The sequence below is a fragment of the Epinephelus lanceolatus genome, chromosome 9 (assembly GCF_041903045.1).
Source record: "Epinephelus lanceolatus isolate andai-2023 chromosome 9, ASM4190304v1, whole genome shotgun sequence".
Taxonomy (NCBI): domain Eukaryota; kingdom Metazoa; phylum Chordata; class Actinopteri; order Perciformes; family Serranidae; genus Epinephelus; species Epinephelus lanceolatus.
In genome coordinates, this window is record NC_135742.1 from 4134984 (window position 1) to 4155379 (window position 20396).

The 20396-nt window shown below is 40.5% G+C and overlaps 1 protein-coding gene across 2 annotated transcripts in view; it reads left to right on the forward strand.

Moving 5' to 3' along the window:
- The window catches only part of LOC117252484 (spermatid perinuclear RNA-binding protein-like), a 150687-nt gene that overhangs the window by 118665 nt on the left and 11626 nt on the right, over nucleotides 1-20396 (forward strand). For both annotated transcript variants that reach the window (XM_033619443.2, XM_078171180.1), the window contains exons 12-14: nucleotides 8934-9142; nucleotides 12602-12751; nucleotides 18041-18175. In XM_033619443.2, coding sequence (XP_033475334.2) covers nucleotides 8934-9142; nucleotides 12602-12751; nucleotides 18041-18175 — 494 coding nt within the window. The remainder of the gene's footprint in view (nucleotides 1-8933; nucleotides 9143-12601; nucleotides 12752-18040; nucleotides 18176-20396) is intronic.

The window sequence follows — 20396 nt, forward strand, 5'->3', positions numbered from 1 at the left end:
CACCTGTTAGACAGAGGACATCTGTGGGTGGACATATGGAGGGAATTAACATTACAATCATTATCACAGCATTATCTTTATCAAGATGTTTAAGATATGGAGTTAATGACTGTTTTCTAGACAACGTGATCGTTTAAAGAGATTCGATTTTACATTCTCACACACTGCGACAAGTTCTAAGGAAGGATGTCTCTATAAATTTTGTTTCACAGTGCTATCAGGGACTGTTCTTCATTTATTAGGGAAGGGGGGAGCTGTGGTGTGACTTTGTTTATTTATTTATTTATTTGAGCCTCCCTAAGTGACTGGCGGAAAATGCACAACCCTCCCTCCACCCGTAAATAGTTATCAGATATTTCTGACTTTGATGTTTGTTGAAAAAAGTTTTTCACTCTGGTGCTGGATAGTTCATGCAAATGCAATGCGTTTATTTTCAGCCAAATTTTAAATAAGTTAATGTTCTGAAGGTTTCAGAAATTTGAAAATCCAACGATAATTTCAGTTTCTACAGTTTCTGGCTGTGGTAAAAAACATCCGTCCCCAGTGATCAAAAAAATTATTCGACATGCCTCCCTCTTTTTGCACCACCTCCTCCCCCTCATAAATAACAAACAGTCCCTTATTCAGAGTGATGAGAAATGAAAGTGAATTTTGGCTCAGGCTCGATGTCATCAAGTCCATCACTGATTAAAAGCAGTAACTGAAGTTTAGCCTTGAGATATTTTAGCTTTGAAACATTTCTCAGTTTGACTCCTTCAGTTTGAAGCCTGTTGGCCTCCGCTTGGACTCCACAAACCTTGAAGAAAGTTCTCCTGTTATCAAGTGTCAAAGGCCCAAAAACAACCATCAGAAGTTTTTACTTAATGAATGTTGTAAATACGATGAACTATGAAAGACTCTCTTCCACCTCCTGTTTACCGATCGCAGCTGAAATAAATTTCTTAATCTGTAAAAGATTCTCAGATAGGGATATATTATAACTTATATTCATTTGACAGACAATGTTCGTCATGTAACTCACAATAAGTGCATCAGTTTACTACTATAAAAGATATACTTTTGGTCATACAGTGTTTTTCCCTCAGCATTTAGTTTCTTTAAGTGTAAAACTTCTGTTAAGACGAGTTAATTGTCTTCTATAGCTTCTATGAACCAATCAGACTGGTCAATCAAAGACATGTTGGGAGATGAATTCAAAAAATAAAGTATCTGAAAGGAGCTGTGTGTAAGATTTAGGGAGGTTTAGTGATGAGGACTGCAGATTGCAACCAGCTGAAACTTCTCCCAGTTAGAATTCCTTCAGTGTTTAATATTCAGGAGGTTTATACTGGGAGCCAAATTATACATAGCGGTCTCTTCCTCTCCAAATCAAACAGACCAGGTGATTTAAATTGGTAAGAATGCCGAATAAAACAGTGTCATGTTAAAGATGGGCTTCAAACTACGGTGAGTGATGCGCAAATACGAATGGCCTTACATGTATCTAGTGCCAGTGTTTGGTTTTTCCGTTCTGGTTTACTGTAGAATCATGGCGGTGCAATGTGCCTTCAACTAATTTTTCCCAGTGGTCACTCGTGGCATTGCAATGAAATAAACCCCTGAGGCCCAAAAAGCATTTTCCCCATAGACCAACATTATAAAAGAGACGTCTAGACAAGATCAATTATGACTCTTTGTATTATCAATTTATGATCCATGGAGGTTTTATATTTGTAAAAGTTTCCTGGAGTGGAGAGAAGCGATCTCTGAAATTTTCAGGTGATTATACACAGGGGTGAAAATCCCATTTCATAGTTGGGGGGGACAATAAACAGTAAAATTTAGAGAATAATTCCAGCGGGGGGGACAAGGAAAAAAAGTTGTAGCCTGTCTTTTATACAGCATCTTTTACCGCAATTTGACGCTTTAATCTTCTCTCTATCTCTCCAACAGGCAGAGTGAATGTCTATACTAACTAAGCTAAAACTAAACATTTCCTGCAATTAAACTGGTAAACTGGTTTATAAACAGTGTGCTGTGAGATCTGCCGCTGCGCACCTCACAACCGTGCGTAATAGTCGCGCGTAATGACCGCTCCTCGTCTGCACGTCTTTCATGCTTGTCTCACTGACAGGTGGAGAGCCTACAGACAGGTACCCATTGCTCTGCCACTGACTGCTCTTGTCCTGTCCTCTCCCTCTTCTTTCTCTCCTGTCCTCTCTGACTATCACTAAACTCTGAGCTTAATCATTAGCTTTTAGCTTAGCAGCACTCATAATTGAGTAGGCTTTTGAACAATGCAGGAGAAATGTTGCAGACAGTTTATATTATCAGCCTGGGCCTGGGGCTTGTTCTAACAGTAAATGGGATGTGTTGTAACTTGTCTAAGTTTAGTCTCGCCACCAGACAATCAGAGATCTCCGCCTTCTGATAGTCTGGGGACACTCCTTTCTAAAGTGTGTTTAACACACCGGCGAAAACGGCCGGCAACAAAGCAACGCCTCTTGCATTTTTGCTCCCTCTTTTCTCGTCCACAAGGAAACAAACACACAGAGAGCTTGAAAATGGATGCCGAGAGATTTAACTCTGTTTTATCAAACGTGTGCTCATCCGTGAAGAAAATATTTTTTCCAGCGGATGTCTGAGTAACAACATGATTGAGCTAACTGGAGTAATTTCATGTCGTATCCGACAACGGGAGGCTTTTAACAGATGACGTCCTGATGTTAGCTTTGCTGCTAGTGTTAGCTGTCCCTGTCAGCTGCAGCCACTGCTGCTTTCTAGACATCGTGATTTCCCAAAACTGAATAAATACCACACATAGCAACACAAAACTGCTTTGCTAGCTCAATCATGTTGTAACTAAGATATCCGCTGGAAAAGATATTTTTTTTCACGGACCGTTTAATGAGTTATTACCTATTACAGACATCGCTAAGGGCTAACAGGGCTAACAGCTAACGGTTAGCCCAGCTAAACGTGCACACAGAAATAGTAATGTTTGTTCAATCATTGTGTTTATAGACTTTAGAAACATCAGATTAGTCCAAACGGTGATACAGTGATGTGAAAAATGTGATATATAGGCTATATATATATATATATATATATATATATATATATATATATATATATATAGCTAAAAGCTCTGCTGGTTTTCTACCCGGAAGTATTTGTAAACAACAAGGCGATTCCCTCTATAGTCCGGCCGGATGGATGAGTCATGGCCTTGTAAAAGATTATGTTTGTTTCTTTTAGTTGGCGAGAATGTGTCGCCGCAAACGCGACAAACATCCACTAACTTTGACGGAGTTTTCTGCGAGCGCGGCTGAGCCATTTTGTACCGCTACACGTGTTTCTAGTGGGACTATGTTTACAAGCACAAGAGTTCAGTGAGCCACCGAAGGACCGCCCTGCAGATTTACTATTGGTTCTGCAACATAGGGAGTTTTTTTAAACTCTGAAATTGTATCTGCCCATCTAAACACAAAATCAGGGAGAAAGTCGTCAGTCTTTAGTTAAGCAAAGCGTCTAAAGACTGACTTGTGAGTTTAGTGTAAGTTAAACTGTGTCTGTGTGAGTGAACATCTTACTCTGTGATGCGTGATGTGGGCAGCGGGTCCAGCCACACGCTGCTACTGCTGCCAAGCAGCCCCGCCCATTGGAAAGAGTGTGGGATATACCACTACTAGGAATGGGAGGGGGGGACTAAATCTTTTAAGATTTAAATAGCACATTATTGCGCGATTATAATGAGCATCGCTTACATTGTGCTTTCAATAAATACTACTGCACTGTTAAAAAATTATTAATTGTGTCTCAAATGATTCTAGGGGGGGGACAGCTTTACTGAAGAGGGAGTCATGTCCCCCCGTCCCCCCCAGATACACTAAAGAAAACTTACATTTAATTTCTGACAGTATATCCCCCTACGTCCTACACACTGGACCTTTAAGATGCATAAAACTGTAGGATTAAAGTCTGATACACATTTATGTTTTACCTGACCACAGCAGAAGCGTCTGGAACATCTGACCTCTGTGACTTCCCTCAGAAAAATCTTTCTTTTCAACTTTATCAAGTGCAGCATGTGAGAGGTATTTCTATAGACTGCAGTGATACTGAAGGTTCGGACTGTCAGGTCTCATTTTAATGACTAATAACTGTCTGTTAATCTGAAGTGTTTACAGACTCAGCAGAGTTAAAGGGACTGTTCCCCTCAAAATCAAAAACTTATTTTCCCTCTTACCTGTAGTGCTGTTTCTCAGTGTGGATTGTTTTGGTGTGAGTTGCAGAGTGTTGAAGATATCGGCCGTAGAGATGTCTGCCTCCTCTCATTTCTCACATCTGAAAAACTCAACAGCAATGTCTCTTTACAGAAATCATGACCTGTTTACCGGAGATAATCCAGAGACCTTGTTGTGAGCAGTGTCATGTGGGAACTATTTTCTTTATACTGAACTACACCAGTATTTACTTTGTTGACAAAAACTATGAGCAAGATTTTTCTTCAACCTTTTTTCCATGACAAAAACGAGACGATGACGAGCTAAAATAGATCTTGATATCAAAAACTGAGACAAAATATAAGTTTCATTTTCTTTAAGATATTTTTTGGGCCATTTTGCCTTTAATGGACAGGACAGGTAAGCGTGAAGGGGGGAGAGAGAAAGAGGGGGGATGACATGCAGCAGAGGGCCACAGGCTGGATTCGAACCCGGGCCGCTGCAGCAACAGCATAATTTCATTTTCGTTGACAAGATGGTGACGAAAATGTTCGTGGTGGACTATCGGCAACTGAAAGCCGAGAACGGTTGTGATTGTCTGTGGATTTTCTTGAGTAACCAGGTCAGGATTTCTTAAAGGAGACACTTGTGTTGAGTTTTTCAAACATATTTTGGCCCTTGGAGCTCCACAAGCTGAGTGACATCTGGTTCCATTATACTGGAGAGAAGGCAGACATCTCCAACACTTTGCAGCTCACACCAAAACAATCTAAACTGATAAACAGCACTGCAGGTAAGAGGAACAATATGTGTTTTTGATTTTGGGGTGAACTGTCCCTTTAAGCAAATTTTGTATGTTGAACTTTCAGTTGACGAAGTTGGACTCACAGCAGAGGGAATAAAAGCATTTATTATGGAGACCGTCAGCACTTTTGTTATAATAGATGTCGCCCAGTGTCACGGTTTCATTTTCAATTCATCTGTGAGATATTACTGCTGAGAGGCTCCGGGGAGGCAGAGAGCTCTCCTCACCTCTTGTCAGTGTGGAGGTGTGAAGTGGCTCTGTGTAACACCAGGGGCAGTGTCATCTCATCAGCTGGATATGAAGAGGGAGGGAGTTCAGCCAGTGTATTCTCTCTTTTATTGCTTATTACTCTTGTTTTATTGATGGAAATTGACCGCTGATGGAGTCTGTGCACAAGAGCGCAGCATTTTAGGTTTTACAGAGTCAATATTTTCTTTGCTTTGAAATTCAGTGTTGGAGGTGCATTAGCTTTTAGATTAAATGGATGTTTTGTTGTTTTTTTTTTGTTTTGTTTTTTTTTTCAAGAAAGATTGTAGGAGGTACTTAACTATATTCATTTGGTGCTTCTCAAAGTCAAGGATGTTACCTTGGAAGGACGGGTCCTTCATAGTCAGGTCCTGCACAGGTTAGGCGAGACTCCCTCCAAGCATTGACGAACACACACCGGAACAGGCTCGCAAGTGCCCAAATGTGATTCAATGACGAGCCCTGCCCTGCCTTCAATTCCAGCAAATCGTGCACAAAAAATGGGTGCGTAATGCCCACTAAAGATACACACATGTATCCTTGAAAAATTCCCTGAAGAAAGGACTCAGGATCTTTGACATTAGAGCAGATCTTCGGCAGGATTCAATGACATACCCTCCTTGAAATTCAGCCGTTTAGGATCCTTCCTTGACTTTGAGAAGCACCAAGTGTGTTACCTACAGGTCAGTCAGGAGAGATTCGTTCTGAAAGAAGAGAACATTTATTTAGATGCTGATGGTGGAGATGAGATGAAAAGGGAGCTGAGGATCTGGATGTGAAGAGGAGTGGGCTTTTGATGAGCTCGTCCTGGGCTCTGGATAAGGTGACTGGAGGTGACTGGGGTGCAGGAAGGCATGACAATTCCACCTGGCATGACAGCTGACAGGAGCAGAGGAGAACAGATTTAAAGTTTGGCAGCAGCAACATGATTGGCTGAAGGAGATCGTGACAAAGTTTGATTGGCTAAGCTGGAGAGGGAACGCCCATAATCAGCTGATTGGAGGAAGCAGTGGGAGTGGGATAGATGGATACAGCATAAAGAAAGTCTTTTGATTGAACTTACTCTAAGCTTCATTAGAAGGTGTTCGGCTCGTCCTCAGTTTAGAGAAGCAGACAGAAGCACCGCCACAGAAGCTAAGCAATGTACTGCTGTGGACGAGGGCAGCAGTGAAACTGTATGTATTTAGCCACCTTAAAAAAATCAATCAGTGTAATCCAGACTCAAATCTAGAAAGATTTTGAGTCTGGCCCTCACCGATACACCCTACCTACCCAAGGTGCGGCACTAACTGAGGCATTTCAAATGAAAAAAACAAGGTGACCTATTCATTGCAGTTAGCCCCATTTGTTTGCTGACCAGTGGGGCTAACTGATATATTATGCTTTTGCCGTATCCCATCGGCAAAATGGCAAAAACGTCCTTCCTGAAAGCGAAGGCTTCTAGGGCAGTCTTCTGTTCCTCTCTCAAGGAAAAAGATAAGTGTAGTTGGCTTAGCGTTTCTTCCGAAGCTAAATTGAATGGACGCGGTCCTTCGGCAGCTGCCATCTTGGCTGTTTACTTTTGGACTCCTGCGGCGCAGCGCTGTCGTCATCATGTCATCATACGCCTGCCCAGAGCCCACCTCTGTCAGATAGACTGATCTGATTGGTCCGATAGGCGATTCAACGAGCTCTGCTCGTCTGGGCCAGATCCCCGTGCAGTGCAAATTTGGATTTGCTGGGGGCGGGGCATCTGGATTTCCAGGTTAAGTGTACACTATAGTATTTATAATATTTCACTGCTTTACCATCAAACAGCCCTTTCTGGTGGGGAACTGAACTGAAACCAAACTTACTGATGTGTTCTTCAAAGCCAGCAGATGCCTTTTACAAAAACACTAGCGGGAGATTGACAGGCGGATTAGGGCGGCGTCAGCAGTGATGCAGGCGCTTAACCGGTCCATTGTGGTGAAGAGGGAGCTTAGTCAGAAAGCGAAGCTCTAGATTTACCGGTCGATCTACGTTCCAACCCTCACCTATGGTCACGAGCTCTGGGTAGTGACCGAAAGAACGAGATCGCGAGTACAAGCGGCCGAAATGAGTTTCCTCCGCAGGGTGGCTGGGCTCAGCCTTAGAGATAGGGTGAAGAGCTCGGACATCCGGGAGGGACTCAGAGTAGAGCCGCTGCTCCTCCACATCGAGAGGAGCCAGTTGAGGTGGTTCGGGCATCTGGTAAGGATGCCTTCCGGACGCCTCCCTTGGGAGGTGTTTCGGGCATGTCCAAACGGGCGGAGACCTCGGGGCCGCCCCAGGACACGCTGGAGGGATTACATCGCCCGGCTGGCCTGGGAACGCCGCGGCGTTCCCTCGGAAGAGCTGACGGAAGTGGCTGGGGAGAGGACAGTCTGGGCTTCTTTGCTGAGGCTGGTGCCCCTGCGACCTGGACCCGGATAAGCGGAGGAAGACGAGTACAAGCTAATGTTACCTTCCAGAACACGTAGTCGCTGATGTACCATTGCCTCAATCAGTTAGTTTGTGCTGTTGTGTGACTCTAGTGAATCCCAACTAACACTTTAAAACTTATTTCGGGAGATACTGGGATTGTGATACGACCCTAAGTGTTGTGTCGTAGGCAACTGGACTTGCTTGAGTTTCTTGAAGATGTTTCAGCTCTCATCCAAGACGCTTCCTCAGTTCTAACGGACTGGTGCTGCATCGCAGGCTTTAACCCTGTGTGTGTTTGAAGCCATATAGCGTGTAACAATATTCAACATTATCAAGAGAATAAACCACGTGTCCGTTCACTCTTACATTCATCACTGCCTGTTTTAGTCTCAGAAAGTCTCTGTGGCTACACTGACCATGATCTTGAGGCTTTATATTTTTCTGCTTGGTGAGCAGCAAAAATCTCAAAAATCTTTTCAGTCTGAATGTTTTTTTTACCAACCTGAATCTTTCTGGCCTGGAGGCATGAATGTTTTTGTTCCCACATTAATCAGATTTATTCAAACTTACCTTCACTTCACTCTTTTTGCCTTCTGTTCAAAAAGCATCAAACTGCAGCACTTGAGAAACATTTTAAAAGGGTGCTGATTGATTTTCTTACAGTTCAGATGTGAATGGAAATCAATGGCTGCCTGGAACTGTAGAAACATACAACTAAAACTTGAAGCACCTCAGTGTTGTCCTTAAATCATTAAAAGCTGCTTTCTGCATTTTAAAGCGTAAATATTGTTCAAACAGCAGCTAAACCAGTTTTACTGTGAATTCCTGCTCTGCTGGAATATAACACAGTCAGGAGCTTGTGTTTGTTTCTTACCTGCAGTGGTTTAGTTTCATTTAATGAAGTGTTTTTGTGATTACATTTACAAATTAAATTTACTTGTAGGTTCTGAAACAGTTAAAAATCACCAGCAGCTGATAAAGGTTTTCATCACTTCAATCAAAGTGTATTTATGTTGTTATATATTCTGAAACACAGTCACACAGATTCTTGTCTTTCCAAAGCGTTTGTTGTTTCTTCTGCCAAGATAGTGTAACCTATGACAACTCCTTCTCATACATGTAACACAGACTTCATGTAACAGCTCAGTGACTCTGTGTCAGTCAACCTGTTCCCTCATGTGATACGATGAACAGACACCACAGAACAATTGTTTCAGGTCTTGTATAGCTCACGTCCTTCTCTCCTCCTGTAGTGCTGGACTGGAGAATGACGGATCCAAACCACCCCATGAACGCTCTGATGCGTCTGAACCAGATCCACCCAGGCCTCCAGTACCGCCTGCTGTCCCAGTCTGGCCCCGTGCACGCTCCGGTCTTCACCATGTCTGTGGAGATCCAGGGAACCACCTACCAGGCCACCGGGAACTCCAAGAGAACCGCCAAGCTCCAAGTGGCCCTCAAGGTAATCAGCTGAGTTTGAACTGTTACAGGAAACTTAAAAAAATCTGGGGGCTGTAAGTTAAGATTTGGGGGATTTAGTGGAATGTAGAGGTGAGGGTTAGAAATAGCAACCAGCTGAAACTTGTTCAGCGTTCAGGAGTGAAATCGTCCGCAGAGGTCTCTTCCTCTGCAACACAAACGGACCAGGTGTCTCATTTATAAGCATTGCAGATGCACAAAAGGAGGCCTGACAGAGGCGTACGCCACTCCCCACACAACAGTTGTGACCTCTACAAAACAAACTTGACGGGAGAATGTGGCCACCTGTAGCGAATCTCTGACCCGTGCGTATGAACACATGGAGAGAGGGGAAATTGGCGTCGCAGATGGTGAGGTGGTGAAGTGAAGCCGAATTGTAGGAATTAAATGTGAGCGAGAGTTCAAACTTTCATCTTCAAATGATATCCCTGTGTCGAGGATGTTGAGAATGCTCACGATCATTTTGGCGAAGCGTGAAACAATCAGTCCAAATGCTATTGCCGTGATTCACCCATAAAGACTCATTGCTTAGCAGGCTCATTTCTATGGATTAGTGTTCATGAGGTGCATTTATGGTTGAAAGTGAGCATGTAGAGGCTGGGATATGAGACTGATCCATGAGCAGACAATTCCAAGTTGACTTGGGATTGATAAAAGAAAATTGTGCACTCTCAGGTGTACACATGGTTTTATAAATCAGAATATTTTGGCGCATGCCATTTTCTGTTTTTGTCTGCACATACAGTACATGATGGATACACTTTGAGTATGGATCCTATGCACTGTTTTATAAATGAGACCCCTGCTGAAACCAGTAAAAATAACAGGTAAGAATAAAGCAGTTTCCAATACGTATCAGTCTTTCTTCCTCCCTGTTCGGCACTTCACAGATGGCCCTTTTACCCAGCCCCTGCTAATGTGTGCTCACCTGTTTTCTCTGATAATTTAATATGTGTTCACCTCATGTCTGATCCAGACGTACAGGAGGTTTTTACAAAGGAGCTTCATTGTCCACAGAGATCTCCTCCTCTCCAATACAAACACACCAGTGGTCTCATTTCTAAAACAATGCATAGGATCCATATTAAAGATGTACGTACGGATAAAAGCCAGACAATTTTTGCAATCAGGCTTCCACCTCGCCATCGCCAATTTCCTGTTTGCAAAATGTGAATAAAAACATGGGTCAAAGTTTCTCCTTAAGTCTGTTTTTATAGATCACAACTTTTGCATGGTGGCGTACGCCTCTTTCAGGCCTCATTTTGTACGTACACATTGTTTATAAACGAGAGCCCTGGTGATTTAAATGGTAAAAACAGTGAGTAAAGCAGCTTCCAGCTAAAATTATAGCTGCTGCGCAGTGATGGGTTGGGTCCGGGCATTTTTAGGCAATTCTGAGCAACAAGCAGAAGAATTGGAAGACATTTAGGAATTTAGCAACACAGTCTGCCTTTTGCATCAGCTGAGGATCAATTTCTATCTCACTGAGCTAATTAGTCAGTGACAATTCATGTGTAGCTTCACAAATTGACTAAGCCAGACGTGCAGGTTTAGCAGCCGTCCATGCGTGGAAAAGCAGATTTCAAACCACTGTAAAAAATTCAGTTATCCAAACAAAAATCTGAAAATACACATACTGCATCTAGACAGCATGGAGATGTTGGTAATTTATTTTAACAATGATTGATTTGCTCCATAAGTGAAAAACTGATGTTTAAAATTGCCATTTTTACATTGACTCCAACTGTTCACATTAGAGCAAAATTCAAAATCCTGTCAAAAATTCAGTTTTTGAGATAAAATTCTGAAATTTGTCACACATCATCTACCATGACTCTAGAATTTTGTCATTTTTTTCATGAACATTGAAGATTTATTTAGCAAGAATTTGCAAGTATGTTTACAGTACCGTTTACAGTCAAACATTTTGATGCACTGTAGGCTCAATTTTTGATAAATCAAAAATCTGAGAAACATAGTTTTTGTAGGACAGTCTGAAGATGCTCTGTAGCAAGTTTGGTGTCAATTGAGCAAAAATTGTGGGAGGAGATAGGTTTAAGAAGTTTTACAGTTTTTGAAAAAAACAGAGTGATGAACTTCATAATTTTTAATAGGTTTAAATGTACAAAAGTTTCTTCAGTATTGGGGCTACAGTTTGATGAAAGTTGTGAAGTTGTAGCACATATAGTTGATTTGTTATGAATTTTCAAAGTTTTGAACTTCAGACGCTTGCTGTAGCGCCACCATCAGGACTATTGGCTTGAGTTTACAGCTGAGGATATCTGGCATGAGACTGGACCTTTATGTAAAGTTTGGTGAGTTTTCACCCATGGGAAGTATGATTTCTTTGGAAGATGAGGAGAAGAAGAAGAATACCTAGGATTACAATAGTGTCCGGGCAGCTGCCCGGACCCTAAATATCAGGGTTTTCCAGCAATTGCTCGTCACAGAGGGGCTGCTAACTACGGTGGATGACGTGAAAACAAAAATGTTCCCATCTAGAGTCAGTGTTTGGTTTGTCTGTTCTGGGCTACTGTAGAAACCTGATGAAGCAACAGGGTGATCTCCATAAATGATGATCCGCTCCTTATGTGGATATAAACAGCTCATTCTAATGAAGTGAAACACAATGATTCTGATTTTAAGGTGATTACACACCAAAGAAAAGATACCTTCTCTATTATATTCATGTTTTTAGCCATAATTCAAGAAGTGATGATATTATATATCCAAAAGGTCAAAGGTCAACTTCACTGTGACATCACACTGTTCTGAAAAACCCTTTTTCAGGTCATTATGCAGCGTCATATCTCAGGAACAGAAGGGGAGACATTTGGTCAGATACTGAATTGGTGACTTTAATCTTGAAACTGTGCTGATTGTATAGATCTTCTGTGTGTGAAGCATCTATGTTTTCACTGACATGGACATGAACTGTAACTGCAACTTGACTGGTTTGTGTAGGCATATAACTGCAAGGCGGTAATTCTGTTTCTTTGTTGAAGTTTAGGTGTTTAAAGATGTGACTGTGAGTGAACAGAGTGAGTGACAAAGAGACTCTTTGAAATCGATGAGTGATGAGAGAATGTTCTTTTTGTGACAAAGCTTTTATTGAACTTGTTAACTTTGACTGCTCACACTTTCTCACACGCATTTATTCATTCATTTACACATTCACACGTCAGAGCTGCCCAGTACAACCAGTCTGTGTGTTGCTGATGATGGCCACTTTGCAGCCTCACGGCAGCAGCTGTCAGGTGCCTCCCTGCCTTGCTCAAGGACGGCTCAGTCACAGATGATGGATGTGAATGTGTCGGGACGTTAGAGTTAAAGTGTGCTGATGACTTTTATAATTATGTGATGTCATCCTGACTGTTTACTGAAGGTGATGAAGTAAAGAACAGTGTGTGTGTTTTGTCATCTCGTGTTGTTTCCCCTTCAGGCGCTGCAGGCTCTGGGATTTGTGCTCGGCGGGGACGGAGACATCGACTCGCTGAGCGCGGATGAGAAGTCAGATGGCGAAGGCAAGAATGACAGGATGTCCACCAGCTCCAGCTCCACCTCCATCACCTCCTCCACAGACACACAGGAGGTGGGCAACACACACACACACACACACACACACACACACACACACAGAGAAAAACACAGGGATAATTAACAAGTACTCATGAGGACTGGACTGGTGCACAGACGGACTGTGGCCTTTTGTGAAACAACAGATGATGTAATGGAGGTTGCTAACTTATTCAGGGTAAATACAAGAATTCTGAATTTAAAGACATTCTGCAAGACCCTTTCCACACAATTTAAGACCCCACCACCACTTTGGGTTTTAGCTGGTTACATCATCACCACATCTCAACTTACATGGACTCTACAGTGATTGTAACATAGCACAACAAAACATTGTTAACTTGTGATAAATGTGTTCGGCTACTACATACGGATTCTTTATTGGCTGCAGCTCCAGAACTTCACTACATGTACTTTTGTAACCAGCAAAGTTCATAGAAAACTGTGTCAAAATGATGCTATGAAAATATCACAGTATTGTACGTAATAAAATATGCTATGAAAATGTCAAAGTTTATAGTATTTTGCAAAAGGAAAAAAAGAAAAAAAATGTCATGGTATAGTATGTTGTTCAAAATAGCTTAAAAATGTCTTAGTATAGAATGTCATTTAAAATGCCTCAAAAATGTCATGGTACAGTATGACCCTTATAAAATGCCAGAAAAAAGTCATAGTATAGTATGTCGTTAAAACTTTTGTAAAAATGTCAGGATAATATGTCGGAAAAAATGCCTTAAAAGTGTCAAGGTATAGTATGTCATTAAAAAATTCCATGAAAATATCCATCAAACTATAGTATGTTAAAAAAAACAAAAACAAAAAAAACATTAAAAATGTCACAGTACAGTATGACCCTAAAAAATGCCTCAAAAATGTCATAGTATAGTATGTTGTTAAAATCAGCTTGAAAATGTCTTAGTATAGAATGTCATATAAAATGCCTCAAAAATTTCATGGTACAGTATGACCCTAAAAAAATGCCAGAAAAAAGTCATAGTATAGTATGTCGTTAAAACTTTTGTAAAAATGTCAGAATAATATGTCGGAAAAAAATGCCTTCAAAATGTCAAGGTATAGTATGTCATTAAAAAATTCCATGAAAATGTCGTAGTATCCACCTTATTTTCAAACACGGAAGTAAATAGTGATCAACTTCCGTTTTTTTGTGCGTGACTTCCGGTCAGCCGCTTTCCCTTACCGGAGCTAACGGTGCAAGCTAATTTATTTTCAATTTTCAGTTGTTTATGTTAGTCAATCAGTTAGTTAGTTAGTTAGTTAGTTAGTCTGTGTATTTTGTATAGATAACTGTGCCCACGTTTCCGTTATAACAGAAATTTATTCCCTCTAAACGCGAATAAATCGCACGTCAATCATAAACTATGGACCAACAAAGCACAATCTATCCCGAGTGAGACAAACTGCTTGATCCCCGTCTCCAGTGTACCAGCAGAGAACCTGCAGAACCGAATCACAGCCTCCCTACCTGAGCAGCTGAATCTGCGGCTCGCACCCTCGACACACAGACGGTGCTTCTGCATGCCTGCCAAACGTGTGCGCAACTGTGAGAAATAAATATGTGAGGTGTACGCTGCTTTTCTATCTTTTTTTCCCCTTTCTTTCTTTCTTTCTTTCTTTCTCTCTGTCAGCGACATACACTCCTAACACAGGACGGGTTGTTTTAATTGACTGAGTTGATCGTTAAGCCATAGTGATGCACGGATCGGCTCTGATAGCACCTGAATCAGCATGTACGCATCAACCATCCAGCCGTTACAACATGATTGAGCTAGCAAAGCAGTTTTGTGTTGCTATGTGTGGTATTTATTCAGTTTTGGGAAATCACGATGTCTAGAAAGCATCAGTGGCTGCAGCTGACGGACAGCTAACGTTAACACTAGCAGCAAAGCTAACATCAGGATCGTCATCTGTTAAAAGCCTCCCGTTGTCGGATATGACATGAAACTACTCCAGTTAGCTCAATCATGTTGTAACTAAGACATCCGCTGGAGAAAATATTTTTTTCACGGGCCACTTTGTGAGTTTAGTGAGTTATTACAGACACGGCTAACGGCTAACAGCTAACGGTTAGCCCAGCTAATCTACGATAACCATGTTATTAATTACACACAGAGAAAATACTAATGTTTGTTCAGTCATTGTGTTTATAGACTTTACAAACATCCGATTAGTCTAAACGGTGATATAGTGACGTGAAAAATGTGATATATACATATATATAGCTAAACTCAGCAAGGTAAACAACAAGGTGATTCCCATTTACACAGTGATAAGAGTGCTGGACCGGAAGTGTCGCACAAAAAAACGGAAGCTGGCTGCGTTCTGTTTTGCCCCTGTGTTTCCGTGAAAAATAAGGTGGATAGTATGTTGTTTAAAAAAAGCCTCAAAAATGTCATAGTATAGTTTGTCGTTAAAGCAGCTGTGTAGAACTTTTTACCATTAATAAAACTGCCCCTAGTTCGTATCCCCGCCCCCCACAAAAAGACAAAAAAGCCTTTCTCTATATGGCTATTTAGTGTAGCCTTGCTCGGGTCGGACACACAGCGGAAGTCAGCAGACCTGAGGCGGAAGTGATTCTGCTCGCCCGCAGTGGCCTGCAGCAATTAAACCACAGAAGAAGGAGCCGTGTTTACAGTGTTCTTCGAGTAAGCAGTACGCAACAAGCATTGCTGAACACATAACACCTAACAGTTTTACCAGAGATGTATCTATGAGGACTTGGTTGTACTTTTGATGTCATGGCGGATAACGAAGGAGCATCATGTAAAATTATCTGTGACTGTGACCATGAACACAAATATACAGCAGGCAGTTGTCCTCAGTTTATAAGAAATTCAGAGCTACACCAGAACATTATGATCAGGTCTTACTTTACTACTAATTTGTGTGTAACGTTAGCATGTTAGCATGTTTCCACTAATTACTTGGACTGACCTAACGTTAGCTGAACGTTAGTAGCATTAGCTTTGCAAGCGAAGGCTGCAGGTAACAGCTTTGCTGTGTTAGGATTATGTTATGTCTTCACTGTGTATCTTCACATAAAAGAATACTCCGACCATTTGGGAGTTATGCCCTTTCTCTATCATTTTCATACTGAGACAACATGATCGATATCTTTTTTGTGTCTGTACGTCCAGTGGCTGGGTCTCAGTGGTTAGCATTGCGCTTACAGGGGGTCAGTACGTCCTGCGCTGTGATCCGCGGAGGGATACACCGGTGAGCAGGCACAGACGTAGCTTGTAAACAAAACTCAGCTGTTTATTTAGCCTAGCAATATCTCCGGACTATAGCAGCTGCAATGGACGACTTTGAACGCGATTTTGAAGAGTTTCTTGTAGCGGACACAGACCCAGAGCCATACCTGTTTGAGCCGGAGCATACAGATGAGGAACTCCATGTGTTGGATGCTGAGCGGGCGAGAAGGGAGGCTGAATCCTCCGCTCCCATTTTGCTGCACAGAATGGAATTCGGTGCTACCATCGTTGGGGAGATATATCATCAGGAGGAAAACCGCCGCAGAGAGTGCATCACAAGGAGTGAAAACTTTGCAGCAATCACTAATCCTGGCGTGATTGAAACTTTTTTTCATGTTCCTAATATGAACTGGAAAAAACGCCCAGGCCTGCAGGAGCTGATGGACAGCTTTCAGTCGGGTGAGTAATATCGTCCATGCCGTCTCTTTGTTTGCTTTTACCGAGTGACCTAGCGTACCTGTCCCAGTGCCAGCTGCAGCTGTTGCTCACCGGTGTATCCCTCCGCGCAAGATGTACTGACCCCCTACAAGTGCCATGCTAACCGCTGTCTCAATATGAAAATGATAGAGAAAGGGCATAACTCCCAAATCATCGGAGTATTCTTTTCACATAATAATGCGGACTCAGCAGATGACTTGTTAACTGTTTATTCCTCCTTACACCGAACGCATACGGCTGCTCATTGTTTCCAGTAGTACAACAACGGTTACTACATAACCCAGAATAACTTGAGGCTCACACTACTACGGTAGCCTTAGTAGCTCAAAATACACAACAGATTAGATCAGAACAGAAACACGACAGGAGAATTTACTGAGTAATTTTGCTGTTTCCACTAATTACTTGGACTGACTTGACGTTAGTTAATCCTCTCGCTCTCCAAAACAAATGCATGCGGTAATTGCCGGCTGCAGTCAAGATTTTACGACACCAGGCTGTGGGTGTCATACTGCTTCGACCAAAGGGGCGCTATAATCAACGAAAACAAAAAGTTCCGCACAGCTGCTTTAAAATCAGCTTAAAAATGCCATAGTATAGTTTGTTTGAAAAAATGCCATAAAAATGTCATTGTATAGTATGTCGTTAAAACTTGTAAAAATGTCATAAAATGATGATATGTCTTTAAAAAATGCCTTAAAAATGTCAAGGTATAGTATGTCGAAAAAATGCCTTAAAAATGTTATGGCATTTAAAATGGCTTAAAATGACATAGTATAGTATGTTGTTAAAAATGGCTAAAAAAACCATATAGTATGTTGTAAAAACTGCCGCTAAAAATGTCATAGTATAGTATGTCGAAAAAATGCCTTAAAAATGTCATAGTATAGTACGTTGTTAAAAATGTTGTAAAAATGTCATAGAATAATATGTTGTTTAAAATGCCTTAAAAACGTCGCATTATGGTTTGTTGTTAAAACCTGCCATGAAAATGTCGTAGTATAGTATGTTGTTAAAGTACCACAAAAATTTCGTAGTAAAGCATGTTAAAAAATTGTCATAAAAATGTCAGTAAGTATTTTTAAAAGGGAATAATCTGTGATCAGCTGTCCTTTCCTTGATTTTTCTTTTTCAGATGATTTTGTTTGAATTATTTTCAAGATGCCTTAAGAGGCAACATGATTTAGTGGTTAATAACAAAAAAGTGTTTGGAGAAAATTGGATCCAGTGTGACGAAGCTGAAATTCTCAGCAATGCAAGTGAATCATCAACTTTATCTTTATAGCAACTTTCAAAGCAAGGTTACAGAGTGCTTTACAAAAACCAAGATGAAAAATAGTGATGTAGAAGTTAAAAGCAGAATAACAACAACAAAATAAAACAAAATTTAAAAAAGAGCCTTTTAAAGGATGAACTTTAATGGTCATGGTTTAGCTTTTGACAGGTCATACTGGTATCATGCAACTTGTCAGCACAAAGGAGGGATACGTGATGTGACAGAGCTTAAGGGAAATCTTGTCTTACTTTGTGGAAACATCAGCACTTTAGCACATTTAGGAATATTTGATAAACGTTTCCTCTCTCATCGTTTGTAGTCCAGAGCTCCAGGTCCCATCCTGACGGCAGGAGGTAAGAACCCAGTGATGGAGCTGAATGAGAAACGCCGCGGCCTCAAATATGAGCTGATATCAGAGAGCGGCAGCAGCTACGACAAACGCTTCATCATAGAGGTACACACACACACACACACACACACACACACACACACAACTTCATAGATTTCCTGTCTTCCTTTCAGAGGGTCTTATTAGGAATTGATGAAGGAGGGATGGCGTTTGATGTTCAGCTTCCTGCATATCAGAACATCTTCACACACTTTTAAAATGCCAGGAACGACAGCTCAACATGACACCAGGGTTATCTTGTGAAATCAAACTGACATACACTTTATAAGTTTATTTTTCACATCTACTTTGTACAAATAGAATGTTTTTGATTTCCAGTCTAAATTTCTGGATATTATTGGGCACCATGTTCTTGTATTTCTCTGAGAAGTATTTCTCTGAAGCAGTCATGATGATAAATGTGGAGCAACTTGTTCCCTGAAAAAAATTATTTGTCAAACACAAATGATGTATTTCCACTTTGTTTAGAAGACACAAAACAGGAACTGAGTAATGAGCGTGAGCAGTGATGGAACAGATAAAGAAATGAGTGCCATGAACAAAGAATCATTACATTTGATTAGCTGATGTTTTAATCCAAAGGGACTTACAATAAGTGCATTCAGCCATTACAAAACAGAAAATGAAACAATACGTTTAAATGGGAGTTGGAGAACGAAGATTACGTTTTGGATTGAAAGAAAGAGCTGTAGTGAGAAGAGGGAGACAGGGAATGATGGCTGTGGTGGATTGGGACAATATTTGCAGAGGAGAGAACTTTCAAAGAGAAGGATGTGAAGAGGTTGTCAGAGACATGAGGAATAGCTCCAAAAAGGTTCGTGGTTGAACAGTTCCTGGTGAAAATCAGGTCGAGTTAGTAAACAGCTTTGTGTGTTGGGGCAACAGTATCTCTGTCTGGATGTTGAAGTCAGATAGAAGTACAAGCCATCTTAAAGGATGTTATATATGAGGACTTGTGAACCTCCAAGAATTCCCACACATGACCTGTCAGAAAGGAGAGCAGAAAAAAATTAATTTTACTGGAAAAGTAACAGACACAGCATCAAGTGTGGACACAGTTAGCTGAGGACAGGGCTGCAGGGGTGAAAATGTTCTATGCTGTAAAACAAGGCTAAGTGAGTGCAATGGAAAGTGTAAGCATATCAGATTAGGAAAAGCAATTATTTGGTACATATGGGCAAGTTATTCCGAAACTTGTGTTATCCCATAAATATGTCATTAGAAAATTCATAGTATAATGTATATTCAGAAAAGTTAGGGTGTGCATAGTATGTTGTCACAAATCATGAAAAAAAGTTATATTATGTCCTAAAAAAAATCATTTAAAAAAAGTCATAGTATGGCATGTCGTTGAAAATGACAAAAAAAAGTCATAGTATAGTATGTCGTCCAAAATCATGAAAAAAAGTCATAGTATAGCATGTCGTCAAAAATTATGAAAAAAAGTCATAGTATAGCATGTCGTCAAAAATTATGAAAAGAAGTCATAGTATAGTATGTCGTCAAAAATTATGAAAAAAAAAATGATAGTATAGCATGTCGTCCAAAATCATGAAAAAAAGTCATAGTATAGTATGTCGTCAAAAATTATGAAAAAAAAGTGATAGTATAGCATGTGTCCAAAATTATGAAAAAAGTCATAATATAGCATGACATCAAAAATTATGAAAACAAAAGTCATAGTATAGTATGTTGTCCAAAATCATGAAAAAAGTCATAGTATAGCATGTTGTCAAAAATTATGAAAAAAAGTCATAGTATAGTATGTCGTCCAAAATCATGAAAAAAGTCATAGTACAGCATGTCGTCAAAAATTATGAAAAAAAAGTCATAGTATAGTATGTCGTCCAAAATTATGAAAAAGTCATAGTATAGTATGTCGTCCAAAACCATGAAAAGAAGTCATAGTATAGCATGACGTCAAAAATTATGAAAAGAATGCATAGTATAGTATGTCGTCCAAAATCATGAAAAAGTCATAGTATAGTATGTCATCAAAAATTATGAAAAAAAGTCATAGTATAGTATGTCTTCAAGAATTATGAAAAAAAGTCATAGTATAGTATGTCGTCCAAAATCATGAAAAAAGTCATAGTATAGTATGTCGTCCAAAATCATGAGTCATAGTATAGCATGTCGTCAAAAATCATGAGTCATAGTATAGTATGTCGTCCAAAATCATGAAAAAAGTCATAGTATAGTATGTCGTCCAAAATCATGAGTCATAGTATAGTATGTCGTCCAAAATCATGAAAAAGTCAAAAAT